Source organism: Xenopus tropicalis, chromosome 10, assembly GCF_000004195.4.
Source record: "Xenopus tropicalis strain Nigerian chromosome 10, UCB_Xtro_10.0, whole genome shotgun sequence".
NCBI lineage: Eukaryota > Metazoa > Chordata > Amphibia > Anura > Pipidae > Xenopus > Xenopus tropicalis.
This window is the reverse complement of record NC_030686.2, coordinates 33,002,988-33,027,747: the sequence shown is the minus strand read 5'-3', so window position 1 is coordinate 33,027,747 and position 24,760 is coordinate 33,002,988. Positions and strand designations below refer to the sequence as shown.

Sequence of the window (24,760 nt, the reverse complement as noted above, 5' to 3'; positions counted from 1 at the left end):
CACCCACAGAGCAGTCTGTATAAGGCTGTGCCCCCACTGTATAACATTAGCCTCTCTACCCACCCACAGAGCAGTCTGTATAAGGCTGTGCCCCCACTGTATAACATTAGCCTCTCTACCCACCCCAGAGCAGTGTATACAGCTGTACACCCACTGTATAATATTAGCCACTCTATCCACCCCCAGAGCAGTCTGTATAAAGCTGTGTCCCCCACTGTATAATAGCTAATCTACCGTCTCACAAAGCAGTGTCTATTTAATACACAATAGTTTTAAATATCCTGTACATTATATCCTTTGCAACGGTTTAGTGATGCATTAGTTATAATTACTGCTTAATGATGATATTTCTGCCACATGACTTTCTGAAACTTGTGCATTATAATAAATAATGTACCTCTTCTGGAAAATTATGAGGATAAGTCACCTCCATAACCGGTATAAAAGCCTTTGGCCTAGTGCTGTTAAATGATCATAGATCTCCTCAGTGATTTAAAATATCCTTATAAATTACAGTATTACAATATATTCCCTACATATAAAATGACTGGGTTTTTGCCCCATTATAAACTAGCATTCTGTCCCATTACAGACTAACCTATTTTTGCCTACCGAAATGGTGCTTATAAATCCCATGTTTAAAACATACAACCACTAACCTTATGCCCCTAAACACTTAGGCTTCCCATCCTTCTCGGGGTCGCAAACCGGTAGATGTTATTCACACAAAGCAAACTGCAGTTTATACGACAATCTTGGGAACAGTAATAAAAATCGTGTCAGGTGTTCCTAACCAGCATTATTTAACGGGTTTTCTAACCAAAAGTATCTTACCGGTGTCTCTAAAAAGAATAGTCATATAACTGTGTCCCTAACCATAATTATCCTATACCGGTGTCTTTAACCAAAAGATAATATATTGGTGACTTTAGCTAAAATAATCCTAATACCGCTGTTCCTAACCAGAGCCACCCTATGCGGGAATGTTCCTTTAGGTGTTCCTAACCAGAATCTTACTATACCGGTGTTATTAACCAGAAGTATCCTATACCAGTGTTCCTAACCAGAATGTTCCTATACCGGTGTTCCCAACCAGAATATTCCTATACCGGTGTTCCCAACCAGAATGTTCCTATACTGGTGTTCCCAACCAGAATTTTCCTATACTGGTGTTCCTAACCAGAATTTTCCTATACCGGTGTTCCTAACCAGAATATTCCTATACCGGTGTTCCTAACCAGAAGTATCCTATACCGGTGTTCTTAACCAGAATCTTCCTATACCGGTGTTCTTAACCAGAATCTTCCTATACCGTTGTTCTTAACCAGAATCTTCCTATACCGGTGTTCTTAACCAGAATCTTCCTATACCGTTGTTCTTAACCAGAATCTTCCTATACCGGTGTTCCTAACCAGAATCTTCCTATACCGGTGTTCCCAACCAGAATCTTCCTATACCGGTGTTCCCAACCAGAATCTTCCTATACCGGTGTTCCTAACCAGAATCTTCCTATACCGGTGTTCTTAACCACAATCTTCCTATACCGGTGTTCCCAACCAAAATCTTTCTATATCGGTGTTTCCAACCAGAATACTCCTATACCGGTGTTCCCACCCAGAATGTTCCTATACCGGTGTTTCTAACCAGAATGTTCCTATACCGGTGTTCCCAACCAGAATGTTCCTATACCGGTGTTCCCAACCAGAATACTCCTATACCGGTGTTCCCACCCAGAATGTTCCTATACCGGTGTTTCTAACCAGAATGTTCCTATACCGGTGTTCTTAACCAGAAGTATCCTATGCCGGTATTCCCAACAAGAACCTTTTTATACCGGTATCCTTAACCAGAAGGATATGCCGGTGTTATTAACCAGAACATTCCTATGCCAGTTTCCCAAAACAGAATCATCCTATAACGTGTTTCCTAACAATCCTATAATGGTGCCCCTAACCATAATACTCCTATACTGATGTCCCTAATCAGAACCGTCCTACGCGGGTGTTCTTAACCAGATCCAGAACCTTCCTACAGGTAATTAGGCAAATAGTGAAATGTACAGGCAAGAGGATATGCTGACAGGGCACAGTGGAACCCAGAGGCATTGAGCTAACATTATACCAGGGTACCTTCCCATGCGGGTTTATATCTGAATTTACGGGACTAATTGCGCGTTTTTACGGGCATGTTTACATGTGCAAACGGTAGGCTAATAAAATAAAGTCCTTGCACTGACTGGTATAGACATGTACTTTATTAGGACGACATTACAGGCTGGTAACGTCTGCAGCTATTTAATTGCGAGTATGAATATATTGGTAAGAACTGGAGAACACAGGACCTCCAATCTCAGCCGATAGCCTTGGAATTTCTTCTATAGTCAGGGCAGCGCCCTATTATTCTGCCCCCGCAGCGCAAAACCTCGGTGCTGGGATCGCAGCTTTTATTATCTGCACAGAGACTGGAAAAGAGCAGCCATTTCTGTTGTGCTCAGTGCCCAGGACCTACGTGTGTGCCGCTTTCGGCATTAGGTGCTGTGGGCTGGGGGGATCGGGGTGAGCGATTAGGGGGCTCCCTTTCCCCAGAAGGGGTCATATCGTCAGCCCAGTATTTACGATTCTAGGGTTTTTTCCATACAAGGGAAAGAGACAGAACGGACTGTTCCTTCCTCTCCTCCTCCATATTGTATCTGGCTTATATCCAGGGCAGGAGACAAAGAATACGGAAATCGGAGAAAAACACCCAGGGCTGGGGCAATAGAAGGGGCTATTGAGTCTAGTGTTTTGGGTGGGTGTGGGGGGGGGGGGGCACATGTGTGGGGGCTAGGGCAGCACCAAGCGGAACAAAGCTAAAACACTACAAATAAGGGGCTTCAAGGCGTTTCACAGTTCTGCCAAATAACCAGGGCAAAAGTGTGAAATTTAGTTCCGACGTGAAATATGGGTGTTGGGGGTGGGGGTGCATAGAATCCGAATATGGATGGGGGGGGGGTGCAGAAAGAAATGATGAGCTGAGAGAGCGCAAGAGGAGAGCAAAGCAATGGAGACCTAGATAATTCCATATAAGGAAAGGAAACGGAGGATCAGGAGAGGAGAGTTAATACAGGCTACAAACCACATACACTTACCCTATTGTTCTGCCGAAATGTGCGCACAAACGGCACCCAAAATCGCACAGACTCGCAAAATCCACAGAGCCCTATTACACATGCAATTGTTTCTATAACGTGTATGTGGGTGGCAGAATCATTATCAGTTTTGCCACAACATTAGCTCAAATAACAAACCTTGCTGGTATTCCTTTCCTTCTTACACAGAAAGCTACGCTTGGTTTTGGGGTACAGTCATGTCCTGTTCCATACACTGCACCTGTAAACCTGGCATTGGCTTGTACTATAATTAATACATATGCCATTATTACCATTATTACATAGCTTATGCTCTCTTTTTACTGCCACTGGCTAGTATTACCGCTGAGTAATTTTTTCTAATGTTTATTAAAGTAAATTAATGAACATTAGTTCAACTAAATGTCACCTTCTCCACAGTGTCTGCGTGTCTATGTATTGAATAAGCGGGGTGTACTGTACTCTGCAATGGCTCCCATTAGATTCATGTTGATCCTACAGGAGATTGAAATTCGAATTATTAGAAACTGGCCGACCTTTCGCCTCTAATTCGTCTTTGCATTAAAATATAACTTGTTAGAGCAGCAACCTGCCAAAATAGTCCTGTCACCCCTTAGACTGTAAGCTGTATGGAACAGGGATCTTATTCCTCCTCTTTGAGACTTATTGTCATTGTACTTCATTTGTACATATTCTTGTAATGACCTCTGTTTGTTCTATACATTTAGTGCTGTACAGTGCTGCCTCTATAAGTAGGATATATATATATAGAGATATAGATATATATAAACATATACATACATACCTCTATGCAGATTTATACGTATCAGACAGGTGTCAGAATCGCATGGTATTGCGTATAACCTGTAGCCCATACAACAAGTATGTTCTAATGAATCAATTTTTGCGTGTTCTTGGGGTGGATTCTGACCCTGTAGGATTAGATAGCTGGCGATACAGTATATGGAGGAACAGTAAAGGGAATTGGAATGTTCCAAGCTGGCACCATGGCACTGCCTTCAGCCGAACAGACGCACTGCAGAGCCAAACCACTGCGATTCCCCACAGGGCAGCAATGCCCAGAAACACACACCGCTGTACCTGCCAGCATGTTATTTATTTATTTTCTTTTACAGAGAAAGCAATAAATCGCCCCCCATGGGCTGTGCCGCGCTGTTTGCAGCTGGCATGGGCGCTCTCTGTAGACGCGCAGTGTGCGGACATGTTGTGCGTTAGTAAGTTCGGCTAAGTTAGGGAAAATGGAAGGGAGAGAGGGATACGCTAGCGAGCAGCAGACACACAGGAGAGGGTGAGCTTCCCCGGAGCGGCTCTTTACAATGACAAATCAAGCTGACAGTAACCAGAGACTGAGGAATTAAGGGGAGATTTTCCAAATGATTGTCTGAAATAGGATTACCCGCCACCTGTTCCGGGTCACACTCATGGGTGGAGAGTGGGGGTTATTACCAGCGCACCTTGGCAAGCCTGAATTTAACCCCTTGTGTGTCAGTGAGTGGAACGTTTGGTGTCGGCGAGTTTACTTTACATAAACCCACTTCTTAAGGGTGAAGACACACTGAGCTACAAGTAGCAGCTACTTGTCACAGCTACAGAAACAGACAATACTGATCATTTATTGATAATTGTCTCTGTGTGTTTTGGGGCAATTCTCAGTATTGTCTATGGCAGGGGATTTTCTGGAGTTTAGCAGTCCTGACACATAGCTGCTACTAAGTAGCTCCATGTGCCTTCACCCTAAAAGCAAACTGGGGGACCTGGTAAATGTGCACTAGTGACTGGATTAACCCACCCAGACCTGTTGTACTATAAACCCACAGCAGCTGCTGTCTTTATTGGGACATATGCAACTAATGGCTAAAGGCAGATAGAGACAGCAGTGCTGAACTACAGTGTGGAATTAGGAAGGTTCTGTTAAAGGGGTCTGTCATTTATTATAGTCAGTGGCAGTCGATTTATCCTACTCTAAATACTTTTTAGTCTGCATGATTTAGCAAATAATAGATATCTTATGGCAGTTCTGCTCTTGCTTTCTTCCTCTGCCCCGGCTTCCTGATGTGGGCATCACTTATTATAATACTAATAAATACTAATAAATTGCTTATCTTCCCATCACCTGCACTATTATGCTCATACAAGAGTATTTGGTGGTTGCTATTGTATATCCAGGTTAGCAAACTGTATTTCTTTTCTCTGGTCTCCATTATTGAGCTCCAGACATATACAGTAACTCACAAGCTATCATTGTGGCCTAGTTATCACCAGAGGAGAGTTTTCAGACTTACCTAGTTCAAAGCTCTTGGCTAGTAGTTGGCAAGTTTAGCCATAGCTAAAAACACATATACATAATATTGTTTTAACAGTCATTTGCCATCTTCTCAGGAGGATCCAAGGCAAATAAAATAATGATTTATCGCAAATATCAGTTTAACTGATCTACAGGATTGGCCCCACCAGCCTCTTCCCAATAGGGCATAATTTCTGGACCTAAATAGGGAACATTTATTGTCTATAAAACAGGTCTTCTAATGCTGCAACTGTGCATGGCCCCAGCAGCCAAATGTGTCTCTGATATGACCTGCTAAGGAGGATTAATTATCTGTACCTGCCACTAGTCTTAACAAGATCAATTGCAATTCATTTTATTTAGTGAATTTCCTGCCTGCAGTTTAGGAAAACCTTCTGAGGCCTTAAATTGGACAGCCCTGATGTACAACATACTCTGCATGGAATGTTTAATAATACAGGTATGGGACCTGTTATCCAGAATGGTAGAGACCTGGGGTTTCAGGATAAGGGATCTTTCTGTATCAATGTAATTGAAACATTAAATAAACCCAATATGATTGTTGGCCTCCAATAAGGATCTCTTTTATCTTAGGATCAAGTATAAGGTACTGTTTTATTACTACAGAGAATAAGAAAATTGTGTTATTTGATTAAAATGGAGTCTATTGGACATGGCCATTTTGTTTTTCTGAGCTTTCTGGATAATGGATCCCATACCTGTACTGATATTTGGGCATGTCCACCCCAAAACTTTTTTTCTAAATCATTCTAATATCTTTCCAAAATGCAATAAACATTTTCAATGGTTTGCCAAGTTATTTTTGCCAAATTATTTTGCAAGTTAAAGTTTTTTTGTAAGTGTGTTTGCAATTTCATGTAGTCACTTCTCCTCCAGCTGGCTGCTGTAAAATGTCAGGAGGGTGAACCAGCAGTGCAGATAATATAAACAGCCAGATACATTTGCACATAACTTTAAAACACATAAAATATTAAATATATATAATTTATATTTAAAAGTTGTTTGTGATATTGGCCCATTGTACCAGGCAGATTTCATGCAGGTTGTTTTGAATATCAGTTTTCTAACAATGCTACATATTCTTACTTGGATTGAGATCACAGCTGTGACTGGGCTGTTGCATTCACCTTTTTGTTCTTAGGCAGCTCCAGTGTTCCTTTGCCTTTTGTTGGAGATCATTGCCCTGCTGAAAGATTAACTTTTTGTTTTATGTTTTTAGCAGCCTGAAACAGGCTCTCTTGCAGTATATTACCTGTTTTTTGCACCATGCCTTTTTCCTGCTGAAAAGCAGCTCCACTTTTATTATTCTACCACTACAAGACTTCACTTTAGGCAGGGTCAGAATGGGCCCCCCATCCCAGTAGTGAGCTCATCCACAGGCCATACCCGGTGTTGCAACTCTCGCCTCCGACGCAACCTTGTACTCCTCATCCGATTGGGGGGGTCAGGGGAAACACCCACAGTTTCCGTCATCAGAGCCATTAGCATCCACTGGGTTTTTTCCCAGTGTCCCACTGGATCAGTTCCACTGACTTTAGGTAAGGGTCAACCATATAAAAATCTCTGCATAACACTGGCCAGCATGGAGAAAACCATTACTCAATATTAACCATTTTAAAGCACATCTGCAGTTTGTCAAAAACATGGCCAGACAGTGATACGAGAAAAGCTTATGTGGTCAGATAAGACCAAGATAAAGGCTTTTGGTTGAGGTTTAATTTAATACACATGCCACAAACACAACACTGGTTACAGCTCAAAAAATATCTAACACCTGCAGTGTGCATTGTATTGGAATGGGCATTTATAATTAAATTGATTTTTTTTTTAATCTCTTTTTGCTAATATATCCCATTACATATCAGTTGGGATTCTTGAACACTATCATGGTATGCTCTGTTTTAGCTTTAAGCTTAGCTAGGATACATAATGTGGGACAGGGCTGTTACTTTTTGAAAGAAACATAATTTAGCTATGAAAAAGAAAATCCTCATACAAACCAATTCCATATGATAGTGTCAACCCCTATAAAAGAAGATGCATGCACGTGACATCTGTTTTTGCTTAGCGCATAAGTCAGCTACAGTCCCTAGGGAATCTACTTCCTAAGACTTATTAAATGTGAACCCAGTTGATCCAAGGATATTTAATACAAATATGACATCTTGGTTATTTTGCATAGGTTTGCCATCAGCTCTGATATCTGCATGTTTTAGATATTGCCTTATTGAACTTTGCCCAGTTTATTGCAATCAATGGAACTTTATGTACAGCAATCTATACTCATAGATCCTCAAGTAGACAGATCAGTAACTCATAGAAACCAATCAGCTATTAGCTGTTATTGATAATCTGCAGATAGCTTAATTAGATTCTAATTGGTTCCTGTTGGTTATTCCTAGTAATGCTACACTGCTTTTGGATTTTTTCCCCATAAACATTATTTTGAAATAATGGAGCTTGATTTTTGCAATTGGTCTTCACTTTGTATTTTCTGTACTTTTTGCATTATTTAGCTTTTTGTTCGGCAGCTGTCCAGTTTGGAATTTCAGCAAGTATCTGGCTGCTAGGGTTCAAATTACCCTAGTAACAAGGCAGTGGCTTGGGTAAGAAACTAGAATATGTATAGGAGAGAGACAGAATAGAAAGTAACAAGAAGTAGCAATAACAGTAATATTGTAGCCTCACAGAGTGATAGTTTGTGGCTGCTGGGGTCAGTGACCCCCATTTGAAAGCTGGAAAGAGGAAAAGGTTTGGAAACCCTGAGATGCAATCTATAATAATGCCCTTTAATTAAGCATACAATTTCCACTCATCTATAGAAAAGGCAATGCTAGACAGATACTGAGAAGTCTTCATAATTTCACATGAGCAATAAAATGGTAACTAGCACTTTATTCCCAGGCATAAAGCAATTGACCAATATTTCTGTGGCTTTAATTCTTCACCCCACCCCCACCCAGTTCTGGATCAACAACAACACATTCTGTAAATGGTTTAACCTGTTTGATAGTTAACAACTGAAGGAGAAAAATGTAACTGTTTAGGACTTTGGCACAACACTTAACCCCTCACATTCTGCGTACCAATGCAACACCTTCTGCTATACCCACTTTATAATATTCAGGAGATATCTGGGGGCACATGTATGAAAGGTCCCATGAGTATCACTTGTTTTCATGTTATTACTTGAAAATAAATATATTATAGAGCTCATGGGTGGGGTGTATTTTACACAGCTTGCAGGTCGCAATGCACACTTACACTGCCACCCTGCACCTTCCTGTAGCGGCAATAGGACACTGCCACCTCTATAGACAAGTTGCAAACCAAATAGTGACCTCTGAAACAGAATAACCTTTGTGTAAGCATTTCCCAGGATAGTAGATCTCTCTTTCTTCAATTAGCAGGGAGTATCCTACAACATATTCTCTGTATAGCATCTGTCCACCCTGTTTAAAAAATAACAAGACTACAGCTTGTAGGGCCATTTCAGAGTTAAACTGCTTCTTGAGACTTGTGGTTTCCGGGAGTACTCTCTTAAAAAATAAATAAAATAAAAGAAACCACAGCACTTGTGTAAGAGAGTAAAAAGCCAGAGCTTCCGCAGCTGTAAAAAGGCAGATCAACATTCCCCCTGGTGCAGAGCTAAGTTCATGTTTGCAGAATTGCTATGGTGAATTGTAGCATCATTCTAATTTTGAATAATTCTAATCTTTATACTTTTCTACTGGCACACTTGGTTTAATATTTGCTGTATAGAAGGTACTTCTTATGTGCTTTTAAAAAAACAATGAGTAAATATAATGTTACAAGTCCCTAATATATGCACTTTGTTCAAGAGGGAATCAGTGGACCTAACTTCCTCCCCTTAATTCTTTAAGCTTCAGAAGCAGATGTTTCTGGTACTCTTCCTTCTTCATAGAAAAAGCGCTAATCACTCACCATCCTCAGAAAAAACCCATCCCAGCTCTCCCTCCAGCTATCGTCTGGTCTCTCTACTTTCATTTGTGTTGCAAAGACTTCTGCACAACCGCCTGGTCCAGCATCTCGCTCACAACTCCATTCTCGACCCCCTACTTTTATACTTAGCTGGAATTCGTAAATCTGCTCTTCCACAGCTAATCTTTCTAATAGTTCCTTTGAAGTTGTTTTCACCAACTCCACATTCACTGCATCCCCTACCTGTTGGAGCGCCACAAGGCTCTGTCTTAGGGCTCTGGCACACGGGGCGACTAATCTCCCCGAATTGCCATCCCACCAGCGATTTGCCGAAATCTCGCCGCCGCGTGTGCCATCCCACCGCCGACTTACATTGTCGCCGGTGGGATGGCAACTGATGGCAACTCAGGGAGATTAGTCGCCCGCGAACAGGGAGATTTGTTGCGGGCGACTAATCTCCCCGTGTGCCAGAGCCCTTAAGGTGGCCAGACATGGGCAGATTTCAGCTGCCAATTCAGACCGTTGAGACTGAGTCAACAACTCAGCTGCCTGTGTTTGGGGCCCTCCAAACGACCTGTTTGAATGATATCTACCCAAAAATTTCAGGCTTAAAAATCTTGACAGAACAAATATCATGCTGGTTGGTTGATGCAAGTCCTCGCCATGATGGCCTGCATACCACATATGTTGTGATCAGATCATTTGGCCTGAGGGAAAAATGATTGAATCAGCCCAAAATTGTAAATCATTCAGTGTACAGCCAGCTTTATTTAGTCATTTGGGCTTAATATACCTTTATGCTACACCTGAGCACTCCCCTTCTGTCCTTTACCAAATTACAGACTGTCTGCCATCTCCTCCTGGATGTCACAGTGCCACCTGAAACTGAATCTTTCTAAAACAGAATTCATTATATTTCCTCCAACTTATCCCCCTGTCTCTCAGTCAATAACATCAACTTTTAGCCATCCACACAGACAAGTTGCCTACGAATAGTATTAGACTCCCATGTCTTTTACACCGCACATCCAAACAATTCTGCACAAACTCTGTTCTTAATGCTGCTGCCAGGCTCATTTATCTAACTGGATCAGCCTGTTTTGGCCCAGCATGTAGGTGGCCAAATTGCTTAAAGATCTGCTCATTTGGCAACCTTTCCAGCTTCAGTTCCAGAGACTGATTTGAATGATGAATAATTTCTGCAAAGAGCTGCATAACATCTTGGAAATATGTTTGGCACAGCACAGGACTTTTAGAAAAAGACAAAGTTTATTCATAATTAGTGCAAAACAACCAACGTTTTGGCCCACTTGTGAGTCGGGTGGGGCTGAATAATGTACCCCCTACTGTAAAATATACAGATATAAGAAGTCACTGAGGAGTTACCTGGCCATATAAAACCATGAGGCCACAGGCCGAGTGAACCGAGGTGACTTCTAATATCTTTAGATTATAATGAATAATGTCCGCCTTATGAAAATGCATAAAGAAGTTAGAAGTCACCTCGGTTCACTCAGCCTGTGGCCTCATGGGTTTTTCAATATTTAAATTCCTTCAGCAAGCTCTCCCCCTTTTCAATCCAGCAGCACTGCCTTCCCTGTTTTCCCTCTCCCATCAATTCTACTCTCCCACTCCCATCCACCTGTCCATTATTCTCTTCTGACTGACTGCCTCCTTCCGCCTGTCAGTTCCAGCTGTAATCCTTCAAGCCTGCCTGTGACTCTGTCAGCTCCCAACCATTCCCTAGTCTGAATGTTTCCCTTAGATGCGAAACCCACTCCTTGGTCTCATCTCTGCTTCCTCCCTTATATTTTCACTTTGCAGGCTGCCTCTCAAAGTCTTTACTTTTCAACACAGACAATCTTGCAGGGGGGAGGCAGGCCTACAGTGCATGCACTTCCTGGCAGAGGCCTTTTATTCCCTGCTGGTATGGACTGGCTTGTGCAAGTACTGGGAGATACCTAGTGGAGGAATAGTGGGGGAAGTAGGTGGTGCAGGTTCCTGGGGGAAAGATATACAGTTGTTAAAGGCACAGTCTATTCAGTGAGGAGGTGGGGGGGGATGCTAGGAGACATACACATCTGCATCATAAAGTTATAAATGGCGCATTCTGAGGTAAGGCCGTGCCATTTATAAAGATATAGTTTATTCCCTTTTGTAAAATTTGAGGAAATTAGAAACGATCTCGGCCTTGTGCTTCTATCTGGCCTTGGTACATTAATCACTATATCCTTTATTCATAAGGTGCCATGTTGTGCAGAACTTGTTTATCATTCACATCAGTCAATCATATATTGCCTTCCCTGCCTCTATGCCTCAGGTATAGCAATCACTTTCACTTTCCATTCTGCACTTCCTAGATATCACTACTCTCATCACATTCCACATCTACTCACGGTCTATAATTGTGTACTCTTGATAGCTAATTCCAAGACCAAATGAAGCATAATTTATACATTTATATAATTGATATAGTGTAAAGTGTATTTTGCACAGAAAAAAAGGATTTGGAATTCTTTCTTAGGGTGTCAAGCCCCACTTAAGGACTACTATGGGCAGTTATTGAGTGCACCAGTGGAGTCAGTGTCTGCATATAAATCACACAAATACATACTAAAGCAAGACTTGGAAGCAATGTCCTTTTTATAACCCTGTATTATAATTACACAATACAATATTTTACACATGGAGGATTTGTAGCGGGACATGGATATATCCAGACCTCTCTTATACAGCCTCCTGCTGCTCACATAACAATTCTCCATTTAATTTTTACATCCAAGCAGCTACAGGAAGCATTAACAATTCTAATAGCAGCATATACTAGAAAGAGCTCTCATTTTTTTTTGCAAACAAAATATAAATAAATGTTTAAAAAATAAAAAAAAAAACGTATATAAGGTTACAAAGTCTGTCCTCTCTCTCTTTCACGTGTATAAGAAGGCGGAACACTGAACAGCTAACACGATTCTCCCAGACAGAACAAGGACACCGAAGAGCCGATCATTTCCAGGTATAAATATAAAATAAATAAACACAATTAACCTAGTTTTCAATCAAAACAGACATGGATTTAAGTGCTTTGTCATAGTGATCCTTGGATGGCACATAAGTTATTAGAATCCAGCCACTGCTAGGCCCTTCCAGCAACTCTATATATATATAATATATCCATAGGGAAGATTAAAAATCATGCCGACTGGCTGGAAAGTGTCAGTTTAGTATATGCAGTTCAGAAGGAAACACGGTTTCCCTGCATATAGTTTTAAGAATCACACCGTTATATATTCCTTAAAAGTGACCGTAAGGCAATTGGCTGTGACATCTGTAATTACTATATTTCCAAAGAAAGGTTTAAATTCAGACTCACAAACATCCACATCAACTGACTGAGGTTTCTGAGTGACTTGGACCTCAGGTTTTTCCACCTCTTGGTCACTGTCACACCGAGACTTCACACAGCGCAGGTCTATGGGTTCATCCAAGTCGGAGTCCAAGAGAATAATATCTGGTTCCTGTGCAGGTACATTAATAGGGGTCAGGCCTGCCTTGCATTCCAGTGTGCTGGGAGCACTTACACTCCGAGATGCAAGAGCCTTCTTACAAAGCTCCCTGTCCCCATTTGCTTCAGACAGACAACGTTTTCTTGGATTAGTATAAACTGTATCTTTGTAGGGCTCCCCTGCATAAATAGGAGAGCTGGTCCTGTTTGACAAAGGAATATGGTTACTCTTCGAGGTGAGCTGCAATGGTTGATCATGTATAGATTCACTGGCAGTAGAATAAGTCCTCCTGAGGCCTGAAAGCTGTACTGACCCTCTATCCACACTTCCATTACTTTCATTTATCTTTACCCTGGATTCCACTCGCTTCTTCCAATGCTCGGTTTTTTCTTCCTGTGCTTTGCATGTTTTGTCCCCATTGAAGGAGTTTGGGGACTCCAACCTTCTTCTCGGATCCCCCATTTCACAGTCCTCCTCTGAAGACTTTATTTTTACAGATTGCATCCCATTTTCCATATATTTGCTCATAACTATCACAATTCTCCCATTCTTATTTTTATTTTTCACAATTTTCATCTTCCCTCCAATACCATTGCTTGGCAGTTCCTTTGAAGGGCTACTAGAGACTCCATTGGAGAGGCCATTTCTTTCCAGCCCACTTAGTACTGGATCTGTACCATTCTTCATTTGAGTCCCTACATCTGCAGCCTTTGTGTGTGCCCAGGACTCTCTGTGTCTGTTACTGGGATCAGTACTGATTTGAGACTCTTTTCCCAAGGCATACTGTTCATACATCTTAGGATCAGGTTGGTAGTGATGATGTTTTTTGCTATTGAGCTGATAATAGTATTTCTTCTTGGTATTCGAATGATGCTTTTCATTGTGGTCCTTGCCACTGGGCTGGTACTGGTGATGTTTTTTACTGTTTAGCTGATATTGATGGGGCTGGCTCTTGGGGATAGGCCCTAGGTCCAACTTGGTTCGGTTTTCACCAGGCGAATCATTGCGTCCATTCAAAACATTGGAGCGGCGAGCAAAGGACGGTATCTATAACAATTAGGAGATTACATTTATTTTAAATTTTAAATGTTGTGTTTGTTTGCCAAAATGACTGGGTTATTTTAATACAATTAGCACAATTGTAGCCAAGAATAAATGCCTATCTAGAGCATAAAGATATACAATGACCAAAATAACATATTTTACTCTCAACTCATTTGCTGCTGTTGCTTAAATCCCAGGGTGTCACAATGTGGATCCCCATGAAACAAATGCAGAAACAGCACATGTGTTCTGGTGTTATTACTTTGTGCAAAAACATTTTTAAATCACACAGAACATTTGCTTATATAAATATTTAGTGAGTTAGCAGAACATTCAGTAAACACATACAAAACATGTCAGAGATACATTTCAGTTTCTTACACTGTAACTTACAGAAACAATATGATGCTTTGGTTTGGGGCCACGTTTCCTATATCCCATGATCTGCTCTTGTCTTTCCCTGTGACAGATTGAACATAATACAGTTTATTCCAATGCATTCACAATGTACTCTGAATATTTACAAAGTTAACACAGCAACAACAACTTTGCTTTAGAATGCAAGGCAGACACAGGTTGTTCTGCAACTAAAGTACATTAGTAAAGATATGTGCAATACATAGTGGGCAAAGGAAACCTTAAAATGCCTGTAACTATGAGCATGCTGCCTGTGGTCTGAAGCAAGTCAGACCGTACCCACAGCAGGTTTTGCTTCCTGTGTGGCATAACAGAAAATAGGCAAGAACTGCTCAGTGGTTAAGGGTACAAATGCAAACTCCATGCTAATGATCTCATTAGGATGCACAGTGCGGTGTACATGCTATCCAAGGCAGGGGAGCCTCTGCTCCACAGACTGTTTACTTAACGTCAGTATTAGCCAATAGTGGTTCTTTGGAGCTGGGGGGGGGGGAGGGAGGGGTGTTTCCTTGTAACCTTGCAGTGGAACCACCTCCCTCCCCCACTTCTCAAATATAAACCTTTTAGGGACAGAGGGACAAAGCACTGTACAAAAAGCTGCTAATAAACATACACAAGAATAATTAAGAGCTTTAAAACAGGAAAGACCAAATAATAAAAAAAAAAAAGCACAGGGACAAAACTGAGCCACTTGGAAAAGGTTATGCTTCTCCATAAAGAGAGATACGTTATACTTCTATTACTGATAAATGTAAAAAACATACTGCCCCGGTATGCATGGAACATGCTGTTCTAAAATATGACATTTTTCTTTCTGAAGCTAGACGTGGCGTAAGTGTTTACTCCATCTCACCTGTTCTGAAAGGCAACCAGTAGCCTTGGATCCAAAATATTCTCTTCTGGCTCCCAGGTGTTATATCTGCCAGAATATAAACATAGATAATAATTATTACTAGAGTTTTTTTTTTTTTTTTAAGGGCAAGAGCACACAAAGTGTAGGGTCTGCTTCTCTCCACTTGAGTTTTGCAAGCAGGCGGAAAGAAGCAGTTCCGCTACTAATGCATACTTTCACGGTTTTTATCCCGATTACTGCTCCGTGTAGCTGCGCTCAGGCCAATGCTCTTAATACAGCTACACACAGGAGCATATAGGAGCGGATCAGCTTGTCTCCACCTGCCTACAAAATGCAGGCAGAGAGAATCGGAACCCTACATTAGTATGCTCTAAAGTGGAGATCGCTTACAGAGGTGATCACAGTACTAATACAAGGACCTATTCTCCCCTTGTTTAAAGCACCCCACATATAACTAAAGGTGACTGGGCCCCCTAGCAATTAGGGTCCAGCAAAACTCTGACACGGTGACCTACATATATACCCTGGTTTTTTTCATTAATTATGGCCCTCAAGGGACCCTTAAATAAAAGGTTCTGTTTCCGCTACATAGCTGATTGTGCTGCAGATAAAAGGTTGCAGGACAGATAATGACCTAGAATTTTTGTATCAGAATGAGTTTGAGGGCCACTGCACAACCATTTTATCAATCAAACCTCTAGCCCACTAACAGGCAGATAACAGGTGCCAAGCTGACTATTCATTCAAGGAAGGTACATGTAAGACGACAGGCCTGGGTGTCCCGACCCCTCCAGCTGGTATCCCTAGTCAGTAAAGAACTGAGGATTGTCTTTCCTTTCCTCTCAAGTTATAAAGTGATTTTTCTTGACTGAAGTGGCAGATAAGTGATCTGCATATGGGTCCAATCGCCAAACTTAAATAGGATGGGTCCACACTTCTGAGTAGAGCTGAATGTCTGGATTGGTACAGTCCGGCCATAACACATGGAATCTGACCTTCAATCCGCAGAGTGAATGGTCAAGCTGTCCAAAGCCATCAAATTTTCAACAAATACTAGTGATTTAACAGACTACCCTAAGTAACTAACTGTAAACTCTAGGTTTGACAACACACGTGACATGCTAGAAGGTAAGCACTGGGCGGAGACACCAGAAAGGCCTCATTTATACAAACAACTTCACGGGACAAACTTTTATCCAACTGAAATGCCTGCAGGTGTGTACATTGTGCATAAACGTTAGTGTGGGTCTGTCAAACTAGTGATACATTAAACATTAAATTCAAATAAAGTGGTGCAAGTTAATGGGGTTGTTAACCTTAAAGTTAACCTTAAAGTTAACCTTTGGTATGTTACAGAATGGCTAATTGTAAGCAGCTTTTCAATTAGTCTTCATTTGTTCTATCAGGCTGCAACTGTATTATTGCTGTTACTTTTTTTTATTATTTCTCTATTCAAGCTCTCCCCTATTCATGTTCCAGTCTCTTATTCAAATCAATGCCACTTGGTAGGGTAATTTGGACCCTAGCAACCAAATAGCTGCTGAAATTCCAAACTGGAGTGCTGCTACAAACCACAAATAATAATAATAAATGAAGACAAGTTCCAAATTGTTTCAGAATATCACTCTCCACATCATACTAAAAGTCAAGTTAAAGGTGAAAAACCCCTTAAATGATTTTATTATATTGTAATAAAGATTCCTGCCATATCCTCAGCCCAAGAACTGTAGTGGCAGAAGGCCAATCAGATCTTGGCTAGGGCTGCGCACAATCCTAGGGTTCAAATCTGGGCAAACTGTAGCTCATAGTTCCACAGCTCTGCCTTCCCTACAGCCAGTATGTGTAACAATCTGCTGCTCATATGAAAGGGGAGGGTGGTGCTGCTGCTGCTGCGAGTGTAAAAAAATAGGGAGGGAGGAAGAGAGTGAGAGCAGGAGAGGGGGACGACTGAAAGGAGAAAGAAAGAGAGAGCGCTAGAGAGGAAAAGAGAAGGGCGGCAGAGGGGGAGCAGGGAAAGAAATTCCAGCCTTTGCAGCCAGTACACTCCCTGCCCCCACACCAATTCCATGTAGTGCCAACCAACACATCAGAATATACCATTCCCTGTCAAACTGGCCCCCAACCCATTACACAAAATTTTTCATTTTTTTCCTATCTATATATTATTTAGGTGATAGAGGGAATCCAAGAGAAGTCCTGTATCTACAGCTTTGGGGGGGGGGGCTAGACTGAAAGTGTTGCAAGATTTCAGCATAGTCAGCCTTGCCTAAAGGGGGTGTTAGGGACTGAAAAGAGCAGAGGAATCTAAATGGCACAGCTGGTGAAGCCCCCTCTCCACCCCCACCATTGCCTGATGCATGCCAGGCAGCAGCAGCTGGATACACTTGCTCTGTGCCCGCTGTGTGCCTGGCATTCCCTGATACTGGCCACATGGTGCAGCCAAGGCATCTGTACTGCTCACCATCATTTCTGGGGCCCCCAAAGCCATATCTGATGCTTCTAAATCAAGGGGGGCTCAATGGCAGACTAGAAATGAGCCCCCAAAATGGCCTAGCGTCTTCCTATTCGGATACTCACTTGGAAGACCATCCTCTCCACTTGACAAGGTATTCCACTCGGCCCTGTAGAAAGAAGAGAAGGTGAATTCCGTGCCAATACGCCCAGTACTAATGCCCCCACCAAGCGCCGGTCCCAGCAATCGGTACCAGTATAATCCCGTTAAACCCGATCCCCGGAGCCACGAATGGTTCTACTCGCTCTCACCTTGCGGATCCGCTTCTTCTCGATGCTTTCTACCGCGAACACATGCTCTCCGACGGCGGGCAGCTCCATGTTCCCCAGCAGTGAGGGGCTGGAGCTCAGTCCCGCTGGAAGAACAAGCCGCTGTCAATCCCGCTCGGTGCTCCCCGGTCCTTGCGGAACTGCCCAGTCCAGGACACCCGCAAAACTGCACGCTGCTCCGCACTGCTGCGCCCCCAAAGCCCCTACAGTGCCGGACAGATTGCGTCTGTTCTACCACTCTCACACAAGCAAGGGTCAAACTCTAATATCCAGTATGTTCCTTATGTCCTGGCTTTCCGCCACTGTTGCGCCTTAGCAGCCAGTCCAGGTCCGTTCCGCTCACTCTCCCCTCTCTCTGCATTCTGAGCTTCCGTGGTCTCCGCAGCCCTTCTCAAGCAGCTCTTGATCTCCTGCGTCACGGGGCGGAGCTTGCACCTGTCACCGAGCAACCAGGGACAGCGTTCATTGGCTGAGAGCACGGCTCCTGTCCTTACAGTGCGGTTAAGTGACTGGGGGACAAGTGTGGAGAGCCCGCAGACACTGTGTGTATATGGGGGTGGGTGGGTTACCCTATGGTAAAGCAATTGTATGATAAGTAATTCCAGTTTGCTTGTAAAGAAATACGGAGGGGGAATAATAAGAATAATAAGGGGGGGAATAATAAGATAATAATAAGGGAAAAATAATAATAACGGAGGGGGAATAATAAGAGGGGGAAACCACAAGGGAAGGAGTTTTGACGCTTCTTGTGACTGGAAGTAGCGCAACGACAAAGATTCTAAAAATGTGACACACTGCTGCTTGCTGAGTATGTTACACTACAACTAATATTTCCTACTATCGCGTCTTTTTTGCGCACTTGTATCTGTAAAGCGTCACTTGCTGCGAATCCCAGCGCACCTGGTACCCCCACCTATAAACGTTATTAAATAGATGGGAAGTGATATACAACTAGACAGCTACAGCTACTACAGCTAGACGTAAAGCGGGGTTGAAAAGATGTTGCCCCTGCTCAGTCGGTTGCACCGTATGGTTCAGTAGTTCGGAGCTGTAAGGGCCGCTCAGCTTGGCAGTAAGAGGATTGTTGCTAAAGGCAAAATAAGGCGCAAACGGGCGCACTTGTGGCAGAGAATTGCAGTGTTTGCGAATAGTTACTTAGTGTTACTGCGTCACTTGCACCGAAAAAACAAACAAAAAAAAATCGCAGCGGCTGCTGCTGCAAAGTTCAGAGAATGTGAAAGCTCAGCCTTACCTACTAATGAATTCATTGGGTAATTAATATGTAGCAGAATCCCAAACTTCATTCGTTTCTGTAAAACTAGATTAATAATAGTTAATAATAATGCTAGTCTCCCTTAAGCATACGCCCTGTATTCGGAATCTTTGATACATGGGAGTGCGTGTTTGCACACACAGGAACGCAACCAGTCGCACAGATACTAAATGGGCAATTATCTGGTGCCGTAAAACTGCGCCGCAGAGTACAGTGCTGGGAAACGGGAGATGTCGGGCACTAACAGGGCACAAAGGAAATCGAATTCAATGAGAGGAGGAAGGAGATCGCGTCGTCTTAGGAAAGAAATTACATAGAAGTTGCTGAGAAGATCTGTAACGTATGATGCAAGCGACAGAAAATCCGTGTGTTCGGATTGGGCAGAATTCAGGGAATGAGACGCTTGGGTTTATAGTACCAACCGTGTATATGTCGGGGGCGGTGGCGAGCAAACGGTGTGAATTGCCGGCTAGGTGTATTTTATTATAGGAGGACGGTTATTTAGCTAATAACAGATTCATAGATAATAATAGATTATTATTAGATTCGTGTTTAGTTATAAGATTAGTGTTTTTACATTTGGAATGCAGGGCTGCAAGTAGATCAGATACAGAGAATAAAAGGGGGACTCTTAATGATAAGGGGGGCAGCAGATGTATGAGGGGTGTATAAAGGGGTGCTTTGAAGGGATGCCATTAATAATCGTTTATTTATAGCGAGTAGGTGGTTTTCAGTACATTTGAGAGGTGTTCTTGATAAGTAATTATGGGGATGGTTTCTTTTGCCACATAGGAGTTTAATCTGAAGGAGGCTGCATGTTCATACATAAGTAGGTACAGAATTGTTATGGGTGGGTATATTAGGGTGAATGATGAGGGTGAATGAATAAGTGTGTATTTCTATATATATTTGGGGTTAAATGTGTAATAGTGGGGATTCTGGGTATTGGTGTACAGCTAATAAATTACAATAGGCAAGTGATGTTATGTTCATTATAGAATATAGCTGATAAGTAATATAATATGGGATGCTGCAGAAGATCTTTCCAAGAAGGATGCAGTTAACAACCAGTGATGGGGTCGGGCTATATAAATGGGATGAAGTGGCGCTTGTTTGTAATTGCAAATAAATATAGTCTGTGTGTAGGGGTAAAGGAAAACTGACATTTTTATGAAGATAAAGAAAATATCATTAGCAGCTGGAGACATACTATGTGCATTAATTAGTGTTGGTATATTTAAGTAAATGGAACAGAAATTGCTGCTTTTTTTTTAATCAGGAGCTGAAACTGTTTAATCCATTCATACCATGAAGCAGCTGAGTCTTATCTGGGGGTGATGAGATTTCCAAGGCCACTGAGTGTGGTTGATTTGTGGATATTTAGTAAGTCACATTGTTTATTGCTGCTGTTTTTTATCAAATTTTCCTGTCTGTTTTCTTGCAAAGAGCTAGTGGTTCTATCATCTATGGCTATGGCCCATGTATATTACATACAGTCCTTTCTATTTTGGGGTTTGCTGGTTCACACTAATCTTTGGAATGTCTCTTTTCCACATCTGATTTCTCAGCACTTGCTTTCTTGAGCTTGCCTGTCTGTTATATCCGTGCTTAGTACTGATGAAACAATCTCCTTGCAGACACATTAGGGAACAAAAGAAACAGTTTGTCCAGACACAGACCAGTGGCTCTTCCCATAAGGCTTGTTATACATAGTAGTAAGTTAGGTTGAAAAAAGGTACACATCCATCAAGTTCAACCTTTTATGTCTGTATAAAGCCTGCCCAACTGTCTTATCTGCCACTTAGCCATCCAGATTGCCAATTTGGCAAGATCCTGCTGCAAGGATGTCACATCCTGGATGGAATTAATTGGACTGCAGAATTTTGTGTGGTCTGATTTATAACTCCACTACTCTCCCCTCAGTTAAATAAAAGTGGACCCAATACAGAACCCTGTGGGACCCCCCTAAAAACCCTATTCCAGGTAGAGAATGTACCGTTAATAAGCAGCCTCTGTGCACAATCCTGTAGCTAGTTTCCTATCCATGAACAAGCAGAATATTACTAAGACCTACAGACCTTAGCTTAGAAAGCAGCCATTTGTGGGGACTGTATCAAATGCTTTGGCAAAATCCATATCTGCTACAATCCCACTGTCCAATTTCTTACTAACCTCATTATACAAAGCATATCCTGCATCAACCACTGACTAGATTGAGCTGACCCATCAGTGCCCCTATAGGGTGGGTCTGGAAACGATAACACATTTATTGAGCACACTGAAGAAAAGACGTGATTTAACACATTTACCTTTTCTGTATACTTTATTACCACATTTCCATTATTTAATGGAGCCACACTCTCAATCTGCATCTTTTTACTATTAATATACGTAAAAAGCTTTTTAATGGGGTTAGTTTTAGCCTCTGCTGCAGTCCGATTCTCATGTTCTATGCCTTCTATATATTCTATGTAACTTGTTATAGTCTTTATATTCATTGATCACATCTTTTGTCCCCCCTGGCTTGTCGTTATTAAAATGTTTTCCTCTTCTTTTCTATTAAACTCTTTACTTCTGATTAACAGACATAAGGCAATTCTTACATTTACTTCACAAGGGAATAAATGTAGAACAGTAATGATTTAATATAATTTTAAATTACAACCATCTTTGTTGCCCCAGTGTATATTTGCTTTTTGCACCAAGCATTACACAAGATAAGATTATGGTAACTATTAACCAGGTGTACAACTCCTGCCTCCTGCCTCTTAACAGAATTTAGTATATTGGTATGTTGATCCAATATATAGAAAGTTCACCTATCTAGCAATCCCTAGGCCCTAAGCATTCCAGAGAATAGTTCCTATACCCATACCTGTAAGGCTATTTAAACAGTGGAGGAGCTCACACTCTGTATTACCCTCAGAGGTTGAATCTCAGACTTGGTGGGCAGCTCGCTTCTTGTCTCCTCACTGGAGCCTCTGGCTGCTCCACTGACTACCCTTATTCACTGACTACCCTTATACCCTAAGTCTCACTCCTAGAGTGAGGTATTACAGATCTTTTATGACACTGGCTTCTCCACCTGATGCCTACCTCCACCCCAAGCTCTCCAGGCACTAACCACCTGCTCCAGGAATGGGGGTTCAGACAGACCAAGCACATGGAAACTTCCCTTTTTAAAGACAAGAGAAACCTGACACCCCCTAGCCAACTACTGAACTACCACAAAAACAATTTGAAATGGATAGAGGAACAGCTCCCCTCCAAACTGCAAAATGTGACCAGTTGTTAGCTGACATATGGGAACTGCCTAAAGTAAAGGTGTGCAAAACCTTTGCCCTCCTATATAACGTTTATATATAATTGGGGAATGAATTAATGTGCAACACAATATATATATAACACGGCATATGGGGTTTATTCTATAAACAATACTGTTTTTTTAAATCACAGTAAAACCCAGTTGATACACTTCATTAGAATTACTGGGATGCTATTTATCTCTTTTTTTGTTAGGTTTATTTTATGCATGATTCATTATGCTTTTATGGTTGAACGTGATGGACGTATGTCTTTTTTCAACCGAACTTACTATGTTACTATGTTACTATGCTAATGCCCTCGTGTATTGCTATTCAGGTCCAGACTGAGATTCAAACTAGCCCCTTGCATTTCCAGTACACAGAGGTCCAAGTAGCCCCCCCACAGGACCACTAAATAGAATCTCAATATTGCCAGTCTGGGCTTGTTAGCAGGGCAGCTTAAAGGTACTAGTGGGCCCAGCACAAACATCTCATTGGGGCCCCCCCACAGCTGCCCCAAGAAATTTCTAATAGGACTACTCTGGAGGGGTGCGTGGGCCCCTTTGGGCGGTGTGGGGGCCCCTGGGGTGGCAGCGCCAATGGGCCCTGCACCCCCCAGTCCGACCCTGGTATGTTGGTATTCTAGATATGGATACACACACACATGGAGTTCCTGCTATGTTCCCATCAACTACTTGCAAATTTAGAACAGTGGTGCTAAGTTTTAAAAGGGTAATAAACCCATAATGAGAAAACCTTTTAGCTCTTTTCACAGATTTTATTTTGACAAATGTACATGTAATTTACTATTGAGAGCAATAGCTGTCTGATTTTTTACGGCACTGGTGGTTCTGACTATATGTACCATTGAAACCACGTAGCACGAGTCTGCATTTCTTTAGCTAATGCATATTTTCCAACTTTTGTGATTCTCTTTCTGTACAGGTCTGTTACTACAGAGCATGCAAAACATTGCAGGTAGTGGAGTTTTTACTTGGTAAGAGCTTACTATATTACTAGTGAAGAATATAGCATAGGGCATACAGATGCTGCTTTTACCAATAACTTTAGAAATCTTTCTAGGTTTACTGTCCCTTTAAAGGAGAACTAAAGGTCCCCATACACGGGCCGATAGTAACTGCCAATATCAGTGCCTTGGACCGATTCGGCAGCTGATCGGCCCGTGTATGGGCACTTCCAATGGGCCTGCCCGACCGATATCTGGCCTGAAATCGGCCAGATCTCGATCGGGCAGGTTAGAAAATCTAGTTGGATCGCTGATGTGGTCCCCAGACCGACTTTACCTATGCCCATCATTACAATTCGATCGTTTGGCCCCAGGGCCCACCTACGGGTGGGCGATATCGGGAGAATCCAGGGTAATTCAATATCGCCAAGTGAGCCGATCTGCCAGTGTATGGGGACCTTAAACCCTAAAAATGAATATGCTTAGAAATTCCATATTGTATATACTAAATTGACTGCACTGGTCATATAGGTCTTTACAGTTGTCACAGGAGCTCCCCATCTTGGATGCTGTTAGAACTTTCCGGGACAGGGCACTGTGCTCTGAGCAGCTGTTAAGAAGCTTAGGTTTTGTCGCAAACTATTGAGCAGAAAATTAGCTTATAAACTGATGCTACAGGTCTGATTATTACATTTTAATGTTAATTTTACTGGTTTCAGAACTGCCACGTAATGTGAATCCGAATGAATTACGAATCAGCCTTATACTGTTACATTTCTATTCTATATATACAGTATATTGTGAGCGGGGCCCTAAGCTCAGGTAAGTGCCAGCAGCACAGAGCATGTCCAGTGAGAAGCAGAAAAGAAGATGGGGAGCTACTGGGGTGTCTTTGGGAGAACAATCTTCCCTGCTAAAGGGCTGTGGTTGCCTTGGGCTGGTACAGAAGGCCAAAACATAATGTACAATATGTCTTTAGTTAAGCTTTAGTTCTTTATGGGAATGCAACCATGGGTGTGGGGAGGCCCTCTTGCAGGTTGTGCTGTCACACAGGGGACTGCTAGTTAAACCAAATATAAAATTTGTATCACCAGTAGCAGCTGTTTGGGGCACTGCTGCAAATGTGTTCCTAAATAGGTTCATATAAGGGAAGCACACCCTGTAACATCATTTTTATAGTCACTAAAACAAAATAAATTACTTTATGTTTTCCCCATGGAAA

The 24,760-nt window shown here is 42.0% G+C and overlaps 1 protein-coding gene across 1 annotated transcript; it reads right to left on the bottom strand.

Annotated features, from left to right (window-relative positions):
* Positions 1-12,032: 12,032 nt before the first annotated feature.
* On the bottom strand, positions 12,033-18,352 carry cbx4 (chromobox 4). Its single transcript, NM_001102857.1, is given in 5 exon segments — positions 12,033-13,945; positions 14,336-14,402; positions 15,213-15,278; positions 17,790-17,833; positions 17,976-18,352. Coding segments are annotated over 5 exon segments (1,524 nt in total). The 5' UTR covers positions 18,045-18,352; the 3' UTR covers positions 12,033-12,667.
* Positions 18,353-24,760: the final 6,408 nt, after the last annotated feature.